Source organism: Capra hircus, chromosome 13 (assembly GCF_001704415.2).
Source record: "Capra hircus breed San Clemente chromosome 13, ASM170441v1, whole genome shotgun sequence".
Taxonomy (NCBI): Eukaryota; Metazoa; Chordata; class Mammalia; order Artiodactyla; family Bovidae; genus Capra; species Capra hircus.
In genome coordinates, this window is record NC_030820.1 from 363,380 (window position 1) to 386,363 (window position 22,984).

At 41.4% G+C, this 22,984-nt stretch overlaps 1 protein-coding gene across 1 annotated transcript in view; it reads right to left on the bottom strand.

Moving 5' to 3' along the window:
* TMX4 (thioredoxin related transmembrane protein 4) overlaps positions 1-22,984 on the bottom strand; it is a 70,348-nt gene that overhangs the window by 23,725 nt on the left and 23,639 nt on the right. Inside the window, exons 3-4 of the mRNA XM_005687805.3 lie at positions 7,783-7,828; positions 5,898-6,026 (exon numbers count right to left, since the gene is read on the bottom strand). Coding sequence (XP_005687862.3) covers positions 5,898-6,026; positions 7,783-7,828 — 175 coding nt within the window. The remainder of the gene's footprint in view (positions 1-5,897; positions 6,027-7,782; positions 7,829-22,984) is intronic.

Genomic DNA, 22,984 nt, shown 5'->3' on the forward strand with positions numbered 1-22,984 from the left:
ACATGATCAAAGAGACTGCTTTCTTGTGCTTTATTACAAAATTTATTTTTATTGAGTTAACTACTCAAGTTTCAGAATGCTTTAATTTTTTCCCTAGGCATATTCCTTTCTTTAGGGCTCCTAAAGCTTCAAACAATTGATCCTTTCTATCTTTAAATTCAGTCCTGTCTCAGTTTAATTCAACATCTATTAAGAGACACTGATTTCAATTTTTTTCTTTTTAGCTGAAACAAAAGCCATCAAAGAAGCCTAACATTTATCAAGTTGTTTTTTTTTTTTTTTTTTTTTTTTGTAATTTGGGGCCATGATTAGCCCTGAATCTCAGTCTTCAGGAAAGAGCTGGGAAGGTGAGGGCTATGATCTCATCTCCATATAGAGACTGAGAAGCCTGAGTGATGCTAAGTCACTTGGTTAACTAGTGATTGAGACAGACCTCTCCCACTGGACGGTGGTTTTCCCTTGATAATGGCTAGGTCATTTGTGGGGTGATACACTGGCACCATGTGAATACCCCATTACTCCACAATCTTCCAGAGAAGGCAATGGCACCCCACTCCAGTACTCTTGCCCGGAAAGTCCCATGGATGGAGGAGCCTGGTGGGCTGCAGTCCATGGGGTTGCGAAGAGTCGGACACGACTGAGCAACTTCCCTTTCACTTTTGACTTTCATCCATTGGAGAAGGAAATGGCAACTCACTCCAGTGTTCTTGCCTGGAGAATCCCAGGGACAGGGGGGCCTGGTGGGCTGCCGTCTATGGGGTCGCACAAAGTCGGACACGACTGAAGTGACTTAGCAGCAGCGGCAGCAGCAGCAGCCACAATCTTCTAAGAGGTTGACATCCACAATGTCAAAGGCCCTGGTCTGCCATCAGGCTACTCTTACGCATCCAATCCGCACAGTTCCTATAACACTTAATTGGAAAACTGTGCCTATATTCAGTATTCAGAAGGCATCTGAAGTTGTATGACATTTAACTTTAAAGGCCTGTTCAGCAGTCATTTGTTAACAGCAGAACTGTAGTTTTATTAGCAGGAGCTTGTTCAGCTGGTAAAGAATCTGCCTGCAATGCAGGAGACCTGGGTTCAATCCCTGAGTTGAGAGGGATCCCCTAGAGAAGAGAATGGCTTACCCACTCCAGTATTCTGGCCTAGAGAGTTCCAGGGACAGGGGAACCTGACAGGCTATAGCCCATAGGGTTTCAAAGAGTTGGAAATGACTGAGTGACTTTCACAGAAACACCTGAGGCTGCTTGACCAGTACCAGCGCAGTCTCTAGGACAGTAGCCATGTGTGGGTAGTTTTCAAAAGTCCACAGGTGATTTCCCTGGGCAAGTGAGGATGCAAATCACTGCTCTCAATCATCGCAATGGCAATTCTTACCATTTCAAAAGGCTTCCCAGGTGGCACTAGTAATAAAGAATCTGCCTGCCAAGCAGGAGACATAAAAGACACAGGTTTGATACCTGGGTTGAGCAGACCCCCTGGAGGAGGGCACAGCAACCCACTCCAGTATTTTTGCCTGGAGGATCCCATGAATAGAGGAGCCTGCTGGGCTACAGTCCATAGGGTTGCAAAGACTGGGACACGACTGAAGTGACTTAGCATGTGCACACATGCACACCATTTCAAATTCAGAGAGGTTGAGTTTTGGTGAGTCAATAAGCTGACTTTACAGATTTCTGAAAATGTGAAGAAAGTGCAACACTGTCAGTTTTCACTAGAAAACTAGTGCTCTTGATACTCGTGCCTCCTTAAGAAGAATCCAGTATCACAGATGTAAGCCATACTGTATGATTTCTGGGAAATCAGGCCCACAATAGGGTATATTTTCTGCCCAGTTCTCAAAGAGATCACACTAATATTGTATAAGTGAATAAGAAGGCCCCAGACCTGGAATCCATGACTAAGAAATAAAGCTGATTAGTTTGTGGAGGGAGCAGAGACAGCTCTAATTTGGCCTACAGGGTCTACAACTGGCCTTAAGTAAACTTCCCTCAGAGAGAAAACTGACATCATCATGAAACACTAATGATACTCAGTTCAAATATATCCCTACACCATTTTTTTTTCAACCGGAAAAAAACATAAAATTTTCCAAACTATACAAATGTAAAAGTTTCAAATAAAAGCCCAAGCATTAGTCATGCCTGTCTTTCTGGCCAATGTCAAACAAATATCTTTACAATAGTTGGGCATTTCAAAACCATACCACAAGGCTATGTTACTAGAATTCTGTAAGACTCACTCCTTTAACTATTCCTGTGTTCTGCAGGTCCAGCCGGGAAGACTCTCGCCCAGCTGGCAGGTCATGTGCAAGAGTCAACACTCTGCACCCCCAACCTATTGATAACCGTCCCTGAGGCTGAGACGTGAGGCTGAGGTAAGAGGTGGGAGCAGACAAGGGCAGGGGCAGGGAAGTCTAGTTTGTTATAATAATGAGAGTGACACTCATGACAGTGGGGCTGCTCACAGTGGGGCTGTGAACCGTTTTGGTCTCAGCAAGATTAAAAACCCAGGAGTCTACCTGTGGGCCTGAGTGGGCAGCAGCTGGGAAGTGAGAGTGCCCTGGATCCCTCTCTACTCTTCTGCTCACAGCTCCCCACCCTAGCAGGGCCATCACGAGGCAGGGTGGTGGAGAGACACTGGATCCAAGGGTTCAGAATGGCAGGAACGCTGGGAGGGCACTGGAGTCGCACAGGGAGGCTCTGGGTGAGGAGTGAAAATGCAGAAGAGCCTCACAGGTGCTCTGACAAGAAGCTGTCAGAGGTCTCCAGGCCGAACCACAGGTACAAAGCCCTGAGCAAGGGAAGCTGACCCCTTGAACACAGTCAGAGTGAGGACTAAAAACACTTAATCCCTCCATCCGAAAAAAGTCACTGTCTCTTCAGCCTCCATGACTAAGAAGGAGGCCCAGTATGTTACTGGATTCTCAGTACTGGAAAAGAAATGCACACTTTCCTGGTTAAATGCATGCCTTTCCAGTCGGAGAATGAAGCACACACGGGTGTAAGGCTTGCTCCTGATATCTCAGTTTTGCAGGAAGGGCAGCAACTGTTCTGCAAGGAATCTCTCTCATTTCACCACCTGAAGCAAAGTTGCAACAGGGCCTCCATTAAGAGGCTCCCCTAATGCCTGAGGAAGCTCTCCTAAGTGTCACCAGTGTTGTGCAACAGAGTACTGCCACTGTTAAACTCAGCACCCACTCTGCACTGCCACCAGCAATGGCCCTGCTCAGCAGGCAGAACGCAAAGCCACTCTCACTGCAATAGGACGAGGCCAATCTGCATTATTGCCCTCAACCATGTCCCCAAGGAGGAAGCCAGAATCCTATTTCAGTCTAGTATTAAACTGTATATTAGTATTATAACCCACTCTAAACAGCTTAGTGAAAGTGAAGTAGCTCAGTCGTGTCCGACTCTTTGCGACCCCACAGACTGTAGCCTACCAGGCTCCTCTGTCCATGAGATTTTCCAGGCAATAGTACTGGAGTGGACTGCCATTTTTTTCTCCAGCTAAGCAGCTTAAAGCAACCTCTAATCTTTGTTGTCATCACCAATAATCACAGGAAGAACTGATGGGGAAAACCCACGCCCACTGCATGAGAGAGGCCACGCCCTTCCACCTGCAACACAGAGGGGCACAGGGCACTTCAGCTAGGTTTTGCAGCCCTCATTCCATTGGCGTGGGTAGGGTCAGATTTCATAATAATAGGGTATTATATTGATGATTTTTAAAGAGTTCTTACCTTTTATAGACACATACCAAAATATAATGATAAAATGACACATTTGGTATTTGTTTCAAAACAACTGATAAAACAAGCTATAATTTGATGGTCATAATAGGTGTGTGATATGTATACGGAGGTTTACTGTACTATTTTCTGTATTTTTATGTATATTAGAAAGTTTCTGTAATAAAAAGTGAAAAAAAATTTGAGTTCTTGTACAAAAATTTGGAACAAAGTGGCTCATACCATTATGATTTTCATATGATTTATATATATTACAAGCAAAATAACATGCTGCCTTAAAATACTACTGTAATAAGGAGAAGATGCAAATGGATGAGTTTCTAAAATTTCCACACATCCACTAGTAGCTACAATTTCCAACTTCAATACATCACTCCTAAGATAAGTTAAAAGACAAACATTTTAAAAGGAATGCCTTAAAACCATACATTTTACAAGGGATCATCTGCAAGTTTAAGAATTAATTCTAAGTTCTTTGCATCCTCAGAATTCATAAAGTCTCAAAAATCCTGTGGATCAGTCCCTTTTCCAGCTCACTTTCCAACCTTCTGTGGTATGAAACCTGTACATCATCCAGTGACACCTCCAATTAACAGCTGGGTTGCCATGCTACACTTTTCAGCTGAAGGCCCAGATTCCTGTCCAAACACCTTGGGCCACCATGGCTGCTTTTCAGCAAGCTCTGCAAAATACAGTGACTCAAAATTTCCCTCACGGTTTAGGCGAGCCGGTCTCACAATGACCCCGTGGGGATCCAAGGTGGGGGACACAGAGTGGCAGGGGTCCTGCCCATCAGCACAAGCTGCCTTCTAGCATGTGGGACTGAGGTTTAAACCTATTTTAAAACCACCCATGCTCTGCATCCCCACTGCCACCAGCCTGGTCCATATCACCATCCCTGGGCAAGGCCGCTCCACACAGTCCCCTTCAGCCTCTGCTCATGGCCTGCACTGCTCACACCCTGGCTTCTCACCAGCCACAGGCCTGACCGTCTGCCCCTGCCCTCTCTGTCCTCTGTTTACACTGCTCCCCCTTTTCTTTCACTGTGCCTAACCCTGGCCACCTGACTCTTCCTCAGTACACCAAGCTCTTTCCAATGAGGGACGTGTGAGAATGCTACCTCCATTCCTGGAACGGTCCTCACCTGCTCCTCACCTGGCCAGGCCCTGCGGCCCTGCAGACCCCATCCGCAGTGACCCCTCAGAGCCAGCTCTCCTAGTACCAATCTAACAGAAGCCCGTGCTCCCACAGTCAAGCCCTGACTTAGTAAGGGTTTGTTTTGTTTTGTGATTCTCTACATCCCTAATTTTTTCGTCATCTTACTGTAAGTCACCCTAGGAGACCAGAGGGGTCACATCTGTCATGTTGACTGCTAAACATCTAGCACTGAGAACAGAAGCTGCATAAAATCAATGCTCACTGATTTTAAAGAATGAAAATTGGTAGAATGAAACGTCAGAAGTGTGCTGTTTTTAGAATAAGCCGTGTATTTCTTACAGATGCTATCAGATCACTTATTTCTAAAACGTAACATGATTTGATCCTATTTCAGCAGGGATATTCCTTATGCTTATATATACCAACATAAAATCAATTACAAATACCACATTTCATTCCAAATGAAAACTGTGAACAAGGAATTATTGCTTGACCTTATCTGCCTCACCAAGCATTACACTATTTACCATCATGGCCAAAGGTTACCCCTGCAGTACTCTGCTAAGCACCCAAAGACACCATAGGTCTTCCTCTCCACACAGATGGGTACTTTAGCAATTCCTTCATGAACTCTAATTCAAGAAAAAGGTTCTCCTCTACCTTCTCAATAATTTATAAGGAAGGAGGCATGGTAAATGGTGTTCAATACCACATTTAATAAAGAGAAAAGAGGTGACGGTGCAAAAGTTGGAGAGCTCTCTGTAACCCACCTGAACCTGGATACTAAACCCTAGCATCCTAACAACCAGCTGAAACACACGGGGTCACAAAACCAGAAACACAACATGGGCCAAGCAGGGGCATGTGTCATCTGGGAAATCAGAAGTGAATATGAAAAGAAATGTAGACTTTCAAGGTCTATGGGTTGTTAACTTGAGACTGTCTGTTCTATTAGTAACACTCTGTCATTAAAAAAGCAAGTTACGTTAGAGAAGCTGGGGATTTCCAGCCAGTCAGAGGCTCCACAGATTGCCACTTCTTCTCCAAGATATAGTTCTGCAGGTCTTCGTAGACTCCTGGGCCACGGTAACGGCGGAATATCCCATCTTTTGCACTATAAATTATAAAAACAAAAAATAAACCAATTAAAATAACAAGCGTTACAGATAACAAAAAACGAAAATAAGTACTGGTTTTACAGGTGAACTCCACTCTGAATTTTAATGTCACTCAAATAAAAAAAAAAAGAAATATTATAGTTAGGCATAAATAAGAAAGCATGCACAAATACTTATTACAAATGACAAATTCCAAAGCAGAGAGAATTAAACATTCTATTTTATCACTACACAATTTGCAACTGTAAGCAAAGTCCTTGGCAGTGGCTAATCTGACAAGTTACTTTTTATTATTTTTGCTACAAATTATTTCAATTTTTCTCTTACATCAGCAAAATAGCAGTTGTTATTAAGTTTTAAAAAACTCTATCCACATTTCCAAATTGATATCATCCAAGTCCCTCCCCTGAAAACTGGGTCTCCCTGGTGGCTCAGTGGTAAAGAATTCGCCTGTCAAGGCAGGAGACCTGGATTTGATCCCTGGGTCAGGAAGATCCCCTGGAGAAAGAAATGGCAACCCACCCCAGTACTCTTGCCTGGAGAATTCCAGGGACAGAGGAGGCTGGCGGGCTACAGTCCATGGGGTTACAGAAGAGTCAGACATGACTTAGTCTAAACCACAAATGCTTTCGGTCTTCCCTCCCTCTCACCTTCCTAAGATTCCTAAGGGAGGAGTCTACACTTTTTCCTCTTACATTAACTCATTCACTACTCCTGCCATCGGGGGTCCTGCTTCCATGACTGCATGGAAACTGCTCATACTAGGGGTCTCCAATGACTCTTCAGTGCGGTGTCCCTGGAGCACTCTTCTGCCATTTCTCCTGTGTGTGTCCTGGACACTGTCCCTTCCTCCCTCCTTTCCCTCAGCTTTTCTGACATGAGCTCTCCAACTCTTCTCAGGTCCATGCTCCTTGTGTTCCTTTGCAGATGTCCTAATGGTGGTCACCGATCCTCAGCATGTTTCTTTTCCCACTGTGTCTATTCTCTCACTGTACGTATTTCAACTGTTATCTAATCCCTGGCATGTACCTCCAGTCCAGACCTTTCTTATGATCCTGAAATTAAACTATCACCTAAACTTCTCATTTGGAATTAGCATAAACCCTTCACACTATCTTTTCCATTCTGGTCTCTATCTTCCAAACTGCACTTTATTCTAACAACTTCTCAATAGCTTTGCTAGTTAAACAGGCCTGTCAGTAAGTCAGCACAGGGTTTCCCTTTCTTATAGCTAACCAGTCACCAATGATCCCACCTCCTCAGCATGTCTGGAAACCACCCCTGCCTGTCTCCTTCCCCCTCATGACCTGAGCCTCTCTAGCACCATCACCTGGGATGATCCATCTGTACCTCTCGGGCCACCCACAGAGAAATAGCTATAGTTCTCAGAAGGCATCTCCTTTTCTCCTGGGCTTTTCCATGATACATCCTCTATTTGGAAAGATCTTCTCTACCTTACCTGCTTCACATACTCCTGTTATCTATTAAGAATCATCCCATCTTTCATATCATCAAAAAACTCTCTTTGACCTCCTCACCTATTTGCTGCCTGAAATTAAATTCTCTGCAACACTTGGACACCCCTCTCTTTTAATCACTATCATTCAGTGCAGACCAGTCTTTCTCCCTTCAAATGGTAAGCTGAACAAATGAAGGATATGGACAACAACTTAAGAATCCCGGGACACACTTTTTACACACACACCTACTAATTTCCAATCATTACAAGACCAGAAAATTATTTGAACTTACTGGAAAAATGCTGGGAGGGTAGTGACAAAGAAGCGGCCACTCAAACCTACAAGAAGCAGAAACAAAAAAGTTATAAGCCAAACTCAGACTAACACAAGCATCTAACTTAGGTTGTAAGAACAAGCAGCCTTGATCTTGTTATTACAACCACATAAGTAAAATCGCTCCCATTACTGAATCACATTCACTATTTTTTAAAATAAAACTTTAACCATCTTTATTTACTCAATACTTTCCAGTCACTGACATAAAACTTGCTTATCTTCGCTGTGTTAAACTGGAGTTTTCTGGCTTATATAATACTAAGAACCATATGGTGGCTGAAAGGATAGGTTGTAAAGACATGCAACCTGGGTTAAATAACTAAATTCTCCACTTACTAGCTTTGTGTCCTTAGATAACTGACTTAATCTTTCTGATTATCAATTACCTCATATATAAAATGAAGATATAAAAGCCTAGCTGAATTGTTCTGAAGTTATCTTAGATCATTAAATTATTCAATAAATTATACATATTAAATCAGCCATATATTTAAAAATAATAATGAATGTGACATAAAATCATGTACAAAAACCTTTGCACATTCATAAATTTTGCAAGTACACTCAAGAAATTCTATGTACAGTTCAGCTCAGTTCAGTTCAGTTGCTCAGTTGTGTCTGACGTTTTGTGATCACATGGACTAGAGCATGCCAGGCCGCCCTGTCCATCACCACCTTCTGGAGCTTACTCAAACTCATGTCCATCGAGTCGGTGATGCCATTCAACCATCTCATCCTCTGCCGTCCCTTCTCCTACTGCCTTCAATCTTTCCCAGCATTAGGGTCTTTTCCAATGAGTCAGTTATTCGTACTAGGTGGCCAAAGTATTGCAGTTTCAGCTTCAGCATCAGTCCTTCCAATGAATACTCAGGACTGATTTCTTTTAGGATTGACTGGTTGGATATCCTTGCAGTCCAAGGGATTCTCAAGAGTCTTCTCCAACATCACAGTTCAAAAGCATCAATTCCTGGCACTCAGCTTTCTTCATGGTCCAACTCACACCCATTCATGACCTCTGGAAAAACCACAGCCTTGACTAGATGGACCTTTATTGACTAAGTAATGTCTCTGCTTTTGAATATACTGTCTAGGTTGGTCATAGCTTTTCTTACAAGGAACAGCATCTTTTAATTTCAGGGCTGCAGTCACCATCTGCAGTGTTTTGGAGCCCAAGAAAATAAAGTCTGTCACTGTTTCCCCACCTATTTGCCATGAAGTGAAGCGATCGGATGCCACGATCATTTTTTGAATGTTGAGTTTTAAGTCACCTTTTTTATTCTCCTCTTTCACTTTTACCAAGAGGCTCTATAGCTTCTCTTCGCTTTCTGCCATAAGGGCGGTGTCACTTGCGTATCTGAGGTTATTGATATTTCTACCAGCAATCTTGATTCCAGCTTGTGCTTCACCCAGCCCAGCAGTTTGCACAATGTACTCTGCATATTAGTTAAATAAGCAGGGTGGCAATATACAGCCTTGATGTACTCCTTTCCCGATTTGGAACCAGTCTGTTTTTCCATGTCCAGTTCTCACTGTTGCTTCCTGACCTACTTACAGATTTCTCAGGAGGCTGGTCAGGTGGTCTGGTATTCCCATCTCTTTCAGAATTTTCCACAGTTTGTTGCGATCCACACAGTCAAAGGCTTTGGCATAGTCAATAAAGCAGAAGCAGGTGCTTTTCTGGATCTCTCTTGCTTTTTTGATGATCCGTTGGATGTTGGCAATTTAATCTCTGGTTCCTCTGCCTTTTCTCAATCCAGCTTGAACACCAGAAAGTTCTCAGTTCACGTACTGTTGACCTCACTTAGAGAATTTTGAGCATTACTTTGATAGCGTGTGAGATGAGTGCAATTGTGTGGTAGTTTGAACATTCCTTGGCATTGCCTTTCTTTGGGATTGGAATGAAAACTGACCTTTTCCAGTCCTGTGGCCACTGCTGAGTTTTCCAAATTCGCTGGTATATTCAGTGCAACACTTTCACAACATCATCTTTTATATTTTGAAATAGCTCTGCTGGAATTCCATCACCACCACTAGCTTTGTTGGTAGTGATGCTTCCTAAGGCCCACTTGACTTTGCAATGCAGGATGTCTGGCTCTGGGTGAGTGATCATCGTTGTTACCTGGGTCATGAAGATCTTTTTTGTACAGTTCTTCTGTGTATTCTTGCCACCTCTTCTGAATATCTTCTGCTTCTATTAGGTCCATACCATTTCTGTCCTTTACTGTGCCCATCTTTGCACAAAAAGTTCCCTTGGTATATCTAATCTTCTTGAAGGATCTCTAGTCTTTCCCATTCTATTGTTTTCCTCTATATCTTTGCACTGATCACTTAGGAACGCTTTCTTATCTATCCTTGCTATTTTTGGAACTCTGCATTCAAATGGATATATCTTTCCTCATCTCCTTTGCCTTTCACTTCTCTTCTTTTCTCAGCTAATTATAAGGCCTCCTCACATAATCATTTTGCCTTTTTGCATTTCTTTTTCTTGGGGTGGTCTTGATCACTGCCTCCTGTACAGTGTCACAAACCTCCATCCATACTTCTTCAGGCATTCTATCAAATCTAATACCTTGAATCTATTTCTCACTTCCACCGTATAATCTTAAGGGATTTGATTTAGATCCTAACTGAATGGTCCAGTGGTTTTCACTACTTTCTTCATTTTAAGTCTAAATTTCACAATAAGGGGGCTTTCCTGATAGCTCAGCTGGTAAAGAATCCGCCTGGGAGACCTGGGTTTGATCCCTGGGTTTGGAAAATCCCCTGGAGAAAGGAAAGGCTACCCACTCCAGTATTCTGCCCTGGAGAATTCCATGGACTGTAGAGTCCATGGCGTTGCAAAGAGTCGGACACGACTCTTTTGCACTAAGGAGTTCATGATCTGAGCCACAGTCAGCTTCCAATGTTTTTGCTGACTGTATACAGCTTCTCCATCTTCATCTGCAAAGAATATAACTGAGCTGATTTCGGTATTGACCATCTGGTGATGTCCATGTGTAGAGTCATCTCTTGTCTTACTGGAAGGTGGGGTTTGCTATGACCAGTGCACTCTCTTGGCAAAACTCTGTTATCCTTTGCCCTGCTTCATTCTGTAGTCCAAGGCCAAACTTGCCTGTTACTCCGGGTATCGCTTGACTTCCTACTTTTCCATTCCAGTCCCCTGTGATGAAAAGGGCATGCTTTTTGGTGTTACTTCTAAAAGGTCTTGTAAGTCCTCATAGAACCAATCAACCTCAGCTTCTTCAGCATTAGTGGTTGGGGCATAGACTTGGATTACTGTGATACTGAATGGTTTGCCTTGGAAACGAACAGAGATCGTTCTGTCATTTTTGACATTGTACCCAAGTACTGCATTTAGGACTTTTTGTTGATGATGAGGGCAACTCCATTTCTTCCGAAGGAATCTTGCCCACATTAGTAGATATAATGGTCATCTGAATTAAATCTGCCCATTCTGGTCCGTTTTAGTTCACTGATTCCTAAAATATCAATGCTCACTCCTGCCATCTCCTGTTTGACCACTTTTAATTACCTTGATTCATGGACCTAACATTACAGGTTCCTATGCAATATTGCTCTTTATAGCATTGGACTTTACTTAGATCACCAGTCACATCTACAATTGGGTGTTTCTTTTCACTTTGATTCCATCTCTTCATTCTTTCTGGAGTTATTTCTCCACCCTTCTCCAGTAGCATATGGGCACTTGCTGCCTTGGGGAGCTCATCTTTCAGTGTCATATCTTCTTGTCTTTTCATACTGTTCCTGGGGTTCTCAAGGCAAGAATACTGAAGTGGCTTGCCATTCCCTTCTCCAGTGGACCACATTTTGTCAGAACTCTCCACCATGACCTGTCCGCCTTGGGTGGCCCTACAGGGCATGGCTCATAGTTTCACTGAGTTGACAAGGCTGTGGTCCATGTGATGAGTTTGATTAGTTTTCTGTGATTGTGGTTTTCATTCTGTCTGCCCTCTGGTGGATAAGGATAAGAGGCTCATGGAAGCTTCCTGATGAGAGGGGCTGACTGTGGGGGAAACTGGGTCTTGTTCTGATGGGCAGTGCCATGCTCAGTAAATCTTTAATCCAATTTTCTTTCAATGGGCTGTGATCCCTCCTGGTTGTCTGGCTTGGGCCAAACTATGGTAAGGGCAATGAAGATAATGGCAACCTCCTTCAAAGGATTTGTGCAGAAACTGTTGTATTCAGTGCCCCTGACACTGCAGCAGGCCACTGTCAACCCACACCTCCACTAGAGACTCCTGGACACTCACAGGTAAGTCAGGCTCAGGCTCTAGTGGGGACACTGCTCCTTTCTCCCAGCTCCTGGTACAGACAAGGTCTTCTCTGTACCTTCCAAGAGTCTGTTTCCCCAGTCCTGTCAAAGTTCTGAATCTAATCCCACTGGCCTCCAAAGTCAAATCCCTGGGGGTTCTCAGTCCCTTTGCCAGATCCCTAGGTTGGGAAATCTGTTGTGGGTCCTAGAACTTTCTTAACAGTCTGAGAATTTCTTTGGTATAATTGTTCTAAGTTTGTGGACCTCCTGCTTGGCAGCTCTATGGCTGAGCTAATGGTGACCTCCTCTAAGATGGCTTATGCCACAGGCTGCATGATCCAGGTCTGCTGCAGTCCAGGGCCCCTGCCCCCGCACCAGGCTACAGATGACCCATGCCTCTCTGCAAGAGACATTCAAACACTCAAAAGCAGGTCTGGCTCAGTCTCTGTGGGGTCTCTGGATCCTGGTGTGTACAAGGTTTTGTTTGAGTTATGTTTTGTCTATGTACATTAAACAGATTTTTTTTTCAATTTATTTGAGTAAACCTTTACTGAACACTACTTACACATTCAGAAAACTAAGATCAAGGCATCTGGTCCCATCACTTCATGGGAAATAGATGGGCAAACAAACAGTGGAAACAGTGTCAGACTTTATTTTTCTGGGCTCCAAAATCACTGCAGATGGTGACTGCAGCCATGAAATTAAAAGATGCTTACTCCTTGGAAGGAAAGTTAAGACCAACCTAGATAGCATATTCAAAAGCAGAGACATCACTTTGCCAACAAAGGTCCATCTAGTCAAGGCTATGGTTTTTCCAGTGGTCATGTACGGATGTGAGAGTTGGACTGTGAAGAGAGCTGAGCACCCAAGAATTGATGCTTTTGAACTCTGGTGTTGGAGAAGACTCTTGAGAGTCCCTTGGACTATAAGGAGATCCAACCAGTGCATTCTAAAGGAGATCAGTCCTGGGTGTTCTTTGGAAGGACTGATGCTAAAGCTGAAACTCCAGTACTTTGGCCACCTCATGTGAAGAAATGACTCATTGGAAAAGACTCTGATGCTGGGAGGGATTGGGGGCAGGAGGAGAAGGGGACGACAGAGGATGAGATGGCTTGATGGCATCACTGACTCGATGGACATGAATTTGGGTGAACTCTGGGAGTTGGTGACGGACAGGGACACCTGGCGTGCTGCAGTTCACGGGGTCGCAAAGAGGCGGACACGACTGAACTTACTGACTGAACTGACTTACACATCGTTATGCCAGATACACGCAAAGACAAAGAAAACCCTTAGTCACTCAGGAAATATTTACCAACCACTTTCTTTGTTCTGAGAACTGTGATAACTATTCAAGATACAGATAAGCAAAAACACATCTAGGCTTTGCTCTCACACAGTGTGCAGTCCAATGGCAGAAGGAAAAACTTAATCAAATAATCACAACTATGACTATAAATAGAGATCAATGGGATCAAGAAATGGGGCATACAACAAAAACCTGAATGAGACTAGAAGTAATGAGCCAAATGCTCTTTAAATGTTAGAAGTAAACAAAACTTATGTGGGCACAAACAGTGAGTAAGCCTGGTTTTGGCAAAGTGAAGCAATGCTGAAAGATGGCCCTGACCAGCTCTCATCACTTATGCTCTTCCCATTGAAGAACTAGCTGGATAAAATCAAGAATCTATTCAAATAAAGTGGCTCAAATTTTACATCTCTCTGGTCTCACTGGCAATATGAAACACTGCAGCTTTACTTTTAATAAAATGGGAAATTTGCTTATACCCATTCTATTAGTTAAAGCTATGTTCAGTAAACAGCTTCCCTTATAGCTCAGTCGGTAAAGAATCTGCCTGCAATGCAAGAGACCCGGGTTCCATTCCTGGATCGGGAAGATCCCCTGGAGAAGGAAATGGCAATCCACTCCAATATTCTGGCCTGGAAAATCCCATGGACAGAGGAGCATGGCAGGCTACAGTCCATGGGGTCACAAGAGTCAGAGACGATTGAGCAACTAAACCATATTCAGTAAAATAACTTATTAATTAATGATGAGTCTTCTGAAAATATTTTCTGATATCAAACTATGCAGACTCTAAAACATCCCTATGGCATTTAAAAGAAAATATTCTGAAGGTAATAAAAATCAATTTACAAAAAGAAACATTTACTACAAACTCCTCTCATGACACATCAGGAAAAAAATAAAGGTTGTACTGGCACTTACAAAACCTCAGGTGACCTTAGAAGTCCACTGAGGACTGTAACAAGCATGCTCATCTCAAATACTGTTTGGAAATCCAGCCCAGGAGGGGAACCAGGGTATCTCTTAATGACTTTCCAACTCTAAATTACTAGGGGAAAAAGCATTGCTTTAAGCTTCAAATAATTATTCCAGTTTCATATCTCATTTCTCTCCTAGCTAGAGATTCTTACAAACATCCAAATTTTTCTAAGGAATTACTGTATTAAGGAATTATGCTTTCTTCATATATGACCTTTTAAAACAGAATGAACAAATAGCATCCCCTCACTACCTCACATAGATTTTTTAGAATAAATAGAATGTCTAAAAAATATTAGGTATTACTGAAAGAAATACTTTTAACTTGTTTTTTAAAATCCTTCATGTACTCTTGGTCTTCATTGGCCATGGCAATTAATAAAATACATATAAACCTTAAAATGTGTTCATCAGTTCAGTTCAGTCACTCAGTCGTGTCCGACTCTTTGCAACCCCATGAATCGCAGCATGTCAGGCCTCCCTGTCCATCACCAACTCCCGGAGTTCACTCAGATTCATGTCCATCAGGTCAGTGATGCCATCCAGCCATCTCATCCTCTGTCATCCCCATCTCCTCCTGCCCCCAATCCCTCCCAGCATCAAAGTCTTTTCCAATGAGTCAACACTTCGCATGAGGTGGCCAAAGTACTGGAGTTTCAGCTTTAGCATCATTCCTTCTAAGGAAATCCTAGGGCTGATCTCCTTCAGAATGGACTGTTTGGATCCCCTTACAGTCCAAGGGACTCTCAAGAGTCTTCTCCAACACCACAGTTCAAAAGCATCAATACTTCGGAGCTCAGCCTTCTTCACAGTCCAACTGTTACATCCCTACACGACTACTGGAAAAACCATAGCCTTGACTAGATGGACCTTAGTCGGCAAAGTAATGTCTCTTCTTTTGAATATACTATCTAGGTTGGTCATAACTTTTCTTCCAAGGAGTAAGCGTCTTTTAATTTCATGGCTGAAGTCACCATCTGCAGTGATTTGGGAGCCCCAAAAATAAAGTCTGACACTGTTTCCACTGTTTGCCCATCTATTTCCCATGAAGTGATGGGACCAGATGCCATGATCTTTGTTTTCTGAATGTTGAGCTTTAAGTCAACTTTTTCACTCTCCTCTTTCACTTTCATCAAGAGACTTTTTAGTTCCTCTTCACTTTCTGCCATAAGGGTGGTGTCGTCTGCATATCTCAGATTATTGATATTTCTCCCAGCAATCTTGATTCCAGCTTGTGTTTCTTCCAGTCCAGCATTTCTCATGATGTACTCTGCATAGAAGTTAAATAAGCAGGGTGACAATATACAGCCTTCACGTACTCCTTTTCCTATTTGGAACCAGTCTGTTGTCCCATGTCCAGTTCTAACTGTTGCTTCCTGACGTACAGATTTCTCAAGAGGCAGGCCAGGTGGTCTCATATTCCCATCTCTCTCAGAATTTTCCACAGTTTATTGTGATCCACACAGTCAAAGGCTTTGGCATAGTCAATAAAGCAGAAACAGATGTTTTTCTGGAACTCTCTTGCTTTTTTCATAATACAGTGGATGTTGGCAATTTGATTTCTGGTTGCTCTGCCTTTTCTAAAACCAGCTTGAACATCAGGAAGTTCACGGTTCACGTATTGCTGAAGCCTGGCTTGGAGAATTTTGAGCATTACTTTATTACCATGTGAGATGAGATGAGTGCAATTGTGTGGTAGTTTGAGCATTCTTTGGCATTGCCTTTCTTTGGGATTGGAATGCAAACTAACCTTTTCCAGTCCTGTGGTCACTGCTGAGTTTTCCAAATGTGCTGGCATATTGAGTGCAGCACTTTCACAGCATCATCTTTCAGGATTTGAAACAGCTCAACTGGAATGCCATCACCTCCACTAGCTTTGTTTGTAGAGATCCTTTCTAAGGCCCACTTGACTTCACATTCCAGGATGTCTGGCTCTAGGTGAGTGATCACACCATTGTGATTATCCAGGTCGTGAAGATCTTTTTTGTACAATTCTTCTGTGTATTCTTGCCACCTCTTCTTAATATCTTCTGCTTCTGTTAGGTCCATACCATTTCTGTCCTTTATCGAGCCCATCTTTGCATGAAGTGTTCCCTTGGTATCTCTAATTTTCTTGAAGAGATCTCTAGTCTTTCTCATTCTGTTGTTTTCCTTTATTTCTTTGCATTGATTGCTGAAGAAGGCTTTCTTATCTCTTCTTGCTATTCTTTGGAACTCTGCATTCAGATACTTATATCTTTCCTTTTCTCCTTTGCTTTTCTCTTGTCTTCTTTTCACAGCTATTTGTAAGGCCTCCCCAGACAGCCATATTGCTTTTTTGCATTTTTTTCCATGGGGATGGTCTTGATCCCTGTCTCCTGTACAATGTCATGAACCTCATTCCATAGTTCATCAGGCACTCTATCTATCAGATCTACGCCCTTAAATCTGTTTCTCACTTCCACTGTATAATCATAAGGGACTTGATTTAGGTCATACCTGAATGGGCTAGTGGTTTTCCCTACTTTCTTCAATTTCAGTCTGAATTTGGTAATAAGGAGTTCATGATCTGAGCCACAGTCAGCTCCTGGTCTTGTTACAGTTGACTGTATAGAGCTTCTCCATCTTTGGCTGCAAAGAATATAATCAATCTGATTTTGGTGTTGACCATCTGGTGATATCCATGTGTAGAGTCTTCTCTTGTGTTGTTGGAAGAGTGTGTTTGCTATGACCAGTGCATTTTCTTGGCAAAACTCTACTAGTCTTTGCCCTGCTTCATTCCACATTCCATGACCAAATTTGCCAGGTGTTTCTTGACTTCCTACTTTTGCATTTCAGTCCCCTATAATGAAAAGGACATCTTTTTTAAGTGTTAGTTCTAAAAGGTCTTGTAGGTCTTCATAGAACCATTGAATTACAGCTTCTTCAGCGTTATACTGGTTGGGGCATAGACTTGGATTACCATGATATTGAATGGTTTGCCTTGGAGACGAACAGAGATCATTCTGTCATTTTTGAGATTGCATCCAAGTACTGCATTTCAGACTCTTTTGTTGACCATGATGGCTACTCCATTTCTTCTGAGGGATTCCTGCCCACAGTAGTAGATATAATGCTCATCTGAGTAAAACTCACCCACTCCATTTCATTTTAGTTCGCTGATTCCTAGAATGTCGACATTCACTCTTGCCATCTCTTGTTTGACCACTTCCAATTTGCCTTGATTCATGAACCTGACATTCCAGTTTCCTATACAATATTGCTCTTTACAGCATCGGACCTTGCTTCTATCACCAGCCACAATAAATTATACAAAGTCTTATAAGTAGTTCATAAAACATATTTAATTATACAACATGAATTTCCTAATTCACAAGCAGCTTGTGGCTTACCTTGGGCTAAACTCCACTTCTGCCTCTTATTAGTTTGTCCTATGAGACAGTTAATTTAAACACTCTAGGCTTTAGTTTTATTATAAATGGGCATCACAATTTCTATATGCAGTATTGTAATATTAAGTGGTTTTTGGAGCGGGTTGCCTTTCCTCCTCCAGGGCATCTTCCTGACCCAGGGATCAAACCCGGGTTCCTTTGGCTCCTGCACTACAGGAGGATTTTTTACTACTGAGTCACCAGGGTAATCCATATAATAAGAACTAAATAAATGCTATTATTTTCTTTATTTAAATCTTTGATTCAAAGTTAGAATAAAATAAGAGGATATACAAACACTAATTTAGTTGAGTGCTTTGGATATTGTGTATTATTTTGAATAACATAACTTAAAACTTTATAAATAAATGCAGTCATGAACATCAACGAGTACAGAGAAAATAAAAAAGAAACACAGTGATAGATGGTCTCTGAGATTTCTGAATCTTTCTCATTCAGGTTAGATGGTATAAGAGCACACTTGTTCCCCAATGGCTAGACTAAAGATTATAAAAAATTTACAGTTTTTGACATGAATGTCTTCTATCTATTAATACTGTATTATGAAACGTTAAGGGAGACTTTCATCACCTGAAAAGTTAAACCATAACCACTCTGGAATAGAGAAGCACCCTGTCAGGTTGTAGCTTTAGGATTTGAAAACAAATATGATTTTAAAGATTTATAACAGGAAAGCAGCTCATTTCAAAGTTTGCATAATGGTTCACTGAAACAAACTTCAGAAAGTATGGAAGAAACAAATGCACCTTTTAAATACTTAAAAAGATAAAGTCTGACCACAGGTGTCCCAAAACTTAGGCATACGTTTTATACCTTAAAGGCAACTTTTACCTTAAAATGAATATTAAACAATTAATTCCTTATTAGCAACCTTATCTTAAACACATAGAGCAAAAGAAAAAAAAGGAATTAAAGATTAGGGAAGTAAAAACACAGCAGGGAACACAGGTAAAGACACAACAGAAATTACCTAAATTCAATATGAAGAAAACTAGGACAGCTATTCAGTTTCAGTTCAGTTGCTCAGTCATGTATGACTCTTTGCAACCCCATGAACTGCAGCATGCAAGGCCTCCCTGTCCATCACCAATGCCCGGAGTTTACTCAAACTTCATGCCCATTAAGTTGATGATGCCATCCAACAATCTCATCCTTTGTCATCCCCTTCTACTCCCACCTTCAATCTTTCCCAGCATCAGGGTCTTTTCTAATCAGTCAGTTATTCACATTAGATGGCCAAAGTAATGGAGTTTCAGCTTCAGCATCAGTCTTTCCAATGAATATTCAGGACTAATTTCCTTTAGGATAGACTGGATGGATCTCCTTGCACTCCAAGCAACTCTCAAGAGTTTTCTCCAACACCACAGTTCAAAAACATCAATTCTCTGGCACTCAGCTTTCTTTATAGTCCAACTCTCACATCCATACATGACTACTGGAAAAAACACAGCTTTAACTAAACGGACCTTTGTTGGCAAAGGTCTCTGCTTTTTAATAAGCTCTCTAGGTTGATCATAACTTTTCTTCCAAGGAGCAGGTGTCTTTTATCATCATGGCTGTAGTCACCATCGGCAGTGATTTTGGAGTCCAAGAATATAAAATCTGTCAATGTTTCCACTGCCATCTATGTGCCATGAAGCGAAACGAAGAGATGTTATGACCTTAGTTTTCTGAATGTTGAGTTTTAAGCCTTTTTCTCTCTCCTCTTTCACTTTCCTCAAGAGACTCTAGTTCTTCTTCACTTTCTGCCATAAGGGTGGTGTCATCTGCATATCTGAGGTTACTGACATTTCTGCCAGCAATCTTGATTCCAGCTTGTGGTTCATCCAGTCCAGCATTTCTCATGATGTAATCTGCATATAAGTTAAATAAGCAGGGTGACAATATACAGCCTTGATGTACTCCTTTCCTGATTTGGAACCAGTCTGTTGTTCCATGTCCAGTTCTCACTGTTGCTTTCTGACCTGCATATAGGTTTCTCAAGAGGCAGGTCAGGTGGTCTGGTATTCCCATCTCTTGAAGAATTTTCCACAGTTTGTTATGATCCACACAGTCAACGGCTTTGGCATAGTCAATAAAGCAGCAGTAGATGTTTTTCTGGAACTCTCTCACTTTTTCAATGGTCCAACTGATATTGGTAATTTGATCTCTGGTCCCTATGCCTTTTGTAAATCCAGCTTGAACATCTGGAATTTCACAGTTCATGTACTGTTGAAGCCTGGCTTGGAGAATTTTGAGCATTACTTTGCTAGCCTGTGAGATGAGAGCAATTGTGTGGTAATTTGAGCATTCTTTGGCATTGCCTTTCTTTGGGATTGGAATGAAAACTGACCTTTTCCATTCCTGTGGCCACTGCTGAGTTTTCCAAGTTTGCTGGCATATTGAATACATCACTTTTACGGCATCATCTTTTAGGATTTGAAATAGCTCTGCTGGAATTCCATCACCTCCACTTGCTTTGTTGGTAGTGATGCTTCCTAAGGCTCACTTGACTTCTCATTTCAGGAGGAAAAACTCCAGGTGAGTGATCACACCTTCGTGATTATCTATATCATGAAGATCTTTTTGTATATTTCTTCTGTGTATTCTTGCCACCTCTTCTTAATATCTTCTTCTTCTGTTAGGTCCATACAATTTCTGTTCTTTATTGTGTCCATCTTTCCATGAAAATCTCCCTTGGTATCTCTGATTTTCTTGAAGAGATCTGTAGTCTTTCCCTTGCTATTGTTTTCCTCTATTTCTTTGCATTGATCACTGAGGAAGGCTTTCTTCTATCTCCTTGCTCTTCTTTGGAACTCTGCATTCTAATGAGTATATCTTTCCTTGTCTCATTTGCCTTTTGCTTTTCTTCTTTTCACAGCTATTTATAAGGCCTCCTCAAGTAACCATTTTGCCTTTTTGTATTTGTTTTTCTTGCGGTGGACTTGATCACTGCCTCCTGTACGACGTCACAAACCTCTGTCCATAGCTCTTCAGGCACTCTGTCTATCTGATCTAATCCCTTCAATCTATTTGTTACTTGCATTGTATAATCATAAGGGATTTGATTTAGGTCATATCTGAACGGTCTATTGGTTTTCCCTCCTTTCTTCAATTTAAGTCTGAATTTGGCAATAAAGATTTCATGATCTGAGCCACAGTCAGCTTCTGGTCTTGTTTTTGCTGACTGTATAGAGCTTTTCCATCTTTGGCTGCAAAGAATATAATCAATCTGATTTTGGTATTGACCACCTGTTGATGTCCATGTGTAGAGTCATCTCTTGTGTTGTTGGAAGAGGGTGTTTGCTATGACCCATGCATTCTCTGGGCAAAACTCTGTTAGCCTTTGGCCTGCTTCACTCTGTATTGCAAGGGCCAAACTTTCCTGTTACTCCAGTAGTTCTTGACTTCCTACTTTTGCATTCCAGTTCCCTATAATGAAAAGGACATCTTTTCTAAGTGCTAGTTCTAGAAGGTCTTGTAGGTCTTCATAGAACCATTCAATTTCAGCTTCTTCACCATTACTGGCCGGGGCATAGACTTGGATTACTGTGATACTGAATGGTTTGTTTTGGAAATGAACAGAAATCATTCTGTCGTTTTTGAGATTGCATCCAAGTACTGCATTTTGGACTGTTTTGTTGATTACGATGGCTACTCCATTTCTTCTAAATTATTCTTGCCCACAGTAGTAGATATAATGATCATCTGAGTTAAATTCACCCATTCCAGTCCATTTTAGTTTGCTGATTCCTAAAATGTCGATGTTCACTCTTGCCATCTCCTGTTTGACCACTTCCAATTTGCCTTGATTCATGGACCTAACATTTCAGGTTCCTAGGCAATATTGCTCTTTATAGCATTGGACTTACTTCCATCACCAGTCACATCCACAACTGGGTATTGTTTTTGCTTTGGCTCCGTCTCTTCATTCTTTCTGGAGTTATTTCTCCACCGATCTCCAGTAGCATATTGGGCACCTACCAACTGGCGAGTTCATCTTTCAGTGTCCTATCTTTTTGCCTTTTCACACTGTCATGGGGTTCTCAAGGCAAGAATATTGAAGTAGTTTGCCATTCCCTTCCCCAGTGGATCACATTTTACCAGAACTCTCCACCGTGACTGTCCTTCTTGACTGTCCCTACATGTTTCATTGAGTTAGAGAAGGCTGTTGTCCATGTGATTAGATTGGGGCAGCCATTAGCTTTTATTAATTAACTTCGCTGAGCCTATTTCTGAGTAATATATAAATAGTTTGTTCTTCACAGGATTGTAATGATGCTCAAATGTAAGTGCTCAACACAATTACAGACTGAAGTAAATGCTTACTAAATGTTAGTTATTATCACCAAAGAGAGAATTAGAAGGAAAAAAAAATTTTTAAGTAAAACTAATCTTACTTTCAAAACTGAAATGAAGTTGTCAATATAATAGAATATAAATAACTAAGTTTTATTATTATAAAACTAAAATGTCAACACTGACTAAACTGTAGTAAACTAAACTAGTTTCTATAATAAATTAGTGACTTTAAGGACAATGCTTACTCCTGGCCATGGTTTTACCTCTAATCTAGTGCAACAGCCATGGATGTTTTCTGAGCAGCTGCTGTTTTCTGTCTTGGACTACTAAGCTCATCCACATAAAACAGAAGGTTCAAGTAGACACTCATTAAATTTAATTTTCCAAAGTCAACTCAACTGAAACATCACCTGGTCTACACAATATTAAATAGGCAGCATTACGTAATCTAAGGCCTGTGCTCTCTTTGACTTCTACATCTCAGGTGTAAAAATGCAATGTGTTTATAATCTCCAGTCTTTATAACCCTGAAATCTTACTTTCTACTTAAACTACCTAAAAAAAAATCTCTTATTAGAAACACCAACAGTTGAGTTACAGGCATAGCTAAAGAGTATGCATAAACACTTCAAAAATTCTTGCTTTCCCTTCTTTTAAAAAAGAATGAAATTATCCCTTACTAGCATTCCTGCATATGGCAACCCTGGTGAAAGTTACAGTAATGAAGATTTGCATCCAAACCTTCAACTGTACACAGAAATATCCAATGAACATCTCAAATGTGGAAAAAATAATATCATTGCAATGGTTTCCCACTGCTTATTCAGGAGATAAGATTTTGTAAAAATGAAGCAAATACTTGCTTCCAAGAATACAGACAAGA